The sequence below is a fragment of the Phalaenopsis equestris genome, unplaced genomic scaffold, assembly GCF_001263595.1.
Source record: "Phalaenopsis equestris unplaced genomic scaffold, ASM126359v1 Scaffold000422, whole genome shotgun sequence".
In the NCBI taxonomy this organism is placed as follows: domain Eukaryota; kingdom Viridiplantae; phylum Streptophyta; class Magnoliopsida; order Asparagales; family Orchidaceae; genus Phalaenopsis; species Phalaenopsis equestris.
Window position 1 is genome coordinate 624336 of NW_018164863.1, and position 1742 is coordinate 626077.

General features: G+C 34.0%; 1 protein-coding gene across 1 annotated transcript in view; it reads left to right on the forward strand.

The window, feature by feature from the left end:
- The first annotated feature begins 1404 nt into the window (after nt 1-1404).
- The window catches only part of LOC110027282 (probable E3 ubiquitin-protein ligase XERICO), an 812-nt gene continuing 474 nt past the window's right edge, over nt 1405-1742 (forward strand). The window contains exons 1-2 of the mRNA XM_020728635.1: nt 1405-1499; nt 1601-1736. Coding sequence (XP_020584294.1) covers nt 1645-1736 — 92 coding nt within the window. The 5' untranslated portion in view covers nt 1405-1499; nt 1601-1644. The remainder of the gene's footprint in view (nt 1500-1600; nt 1737-1742) is intronic.

Consider the following 1742-nt stretch of genomic DNA (forward strand, 5'->3'; position numbering starts at 1 on the left):
TATGTATATTACAATTCAATCACATCATTGTTATGGCCAGTCTTCGTTCCTAATCATTTAGGGCTTATCGTTTGTAAAGTAGTCCAAAACAATTTTTATACATAGAAGTACAACAACAACAAATGCTATTTATAATATTTTTTTGTCCAAATCGTCTCTGACAAATTTTTCAGAATGATGAAAGGATAAATAAATAAATAAATAATGAATTAATTATCAAATTTATTGTCAACCAGATTAGTTTTGCCAAAGATTTTGGAAATTATACATACAGGGGAAATTATTGGTTGATAATTATCTAATGTGGCATTGATATGATGAGATAACATAATTGTTTACGTGGAAAAATCCTAGATAGGGAAAAAACCTAGGGCCTAATCTTTTCAAAGTAATCTACTTTGTGTTTATAAGTATATTTGTTCACTTTTCTCATGAACTAGAGATGATGGAATGCCAAATATGATAATCACAAATGTACAATAGTAGTTAAAAAAAATAGACATAATTAATCTGCAACAAATGTTGTTCTCGACTAAAATAACAATAATTAGTCACCAATTTCATAGTTGGCTACATGCCATAATTCATAACTGCAAGGTGTCATAGTGGGATGTTGCGGCAGTAACAAGTCTCATAGGGCGTAGTTGGACGCTACAATAACAATTAGCCACACAACCATTTTAAAACTTGAATAGCAATTAGCTATATATGCTATAATTGGTAGTTGCAGAAGTGTTACTCCATTTCGATCTTCTATCAAGTCCTTCTAACTAAATTACCTACATTATCCAAGTTCCCATTTCACACTTATAAGAGTTGGTTGAACATTCTCATCAAACTCACTTACAACTATCTAGTTACAACACTGAGCTTGGCAAGCAGCTCTCCATTGTAGAGGTAAGAGTCTTTTTATCTTTCAATATACATACCCTCATTTATTAATAGTATGACAATCCACACTAGCACTCTTATCAACAACGAGTCTGCTTAGATTCTATACCATATAACCTATAATTGAATTCTATGATTATTTTCTATACCCTTGGGTAGTTACATAGGCTCCGAAATATAATAAATAAGAAGAAATGAGAGAGAAGAGGAGACTCTCTTTTTTACCCTCTCTCAATCATGCACACCCAAAAAAAACTCTCTAATAATCTCACATTTTTTTCTCTATCAAATTATACAGCTTCATAACTTATAAAGATCTCACATCGCAAAAAGATTCTACATATATAATACTTTCATTTGAATAATTTTCCTATTTAGTAAAGGTTCTTAAGCATAAATATTGTCTAGAATTAAGTTAGTATTATTGTTCTCATCAAAAAACTAATAATGAGCGTAAATCGTATGAGATATTTTCCGTTATCAGTAACTTAACGTCATCCACTTCGATTTAAGGCCTTGAGCCAGCCGTTCAGTCTCATTCTTCCATGCTCTCTCTTCCCAGCTTCCCCCGTAAGCAATCAAATCGCATTCCGAAATTCTTCGTAACAGTAAGACTCCCCCCTCACCCCTCTCCCTCCGATCTTCATCTAACTTTCAAACTGCCGAGCAATTTGATCCGATTCTCAATCTAATTCGCTTTCAATTTCAGATCCCGCCCCGATTCCTTCTAGATCTGACCTCGATCCATCAAAGATGGGGCTCTCAAGCCTTCCAACTCCATCTGAATCAGTCCTGGCTCTCCTACTCGTGAACACAGCTCTCACCATCTCGATCCTTAAAGAAATCTTCCG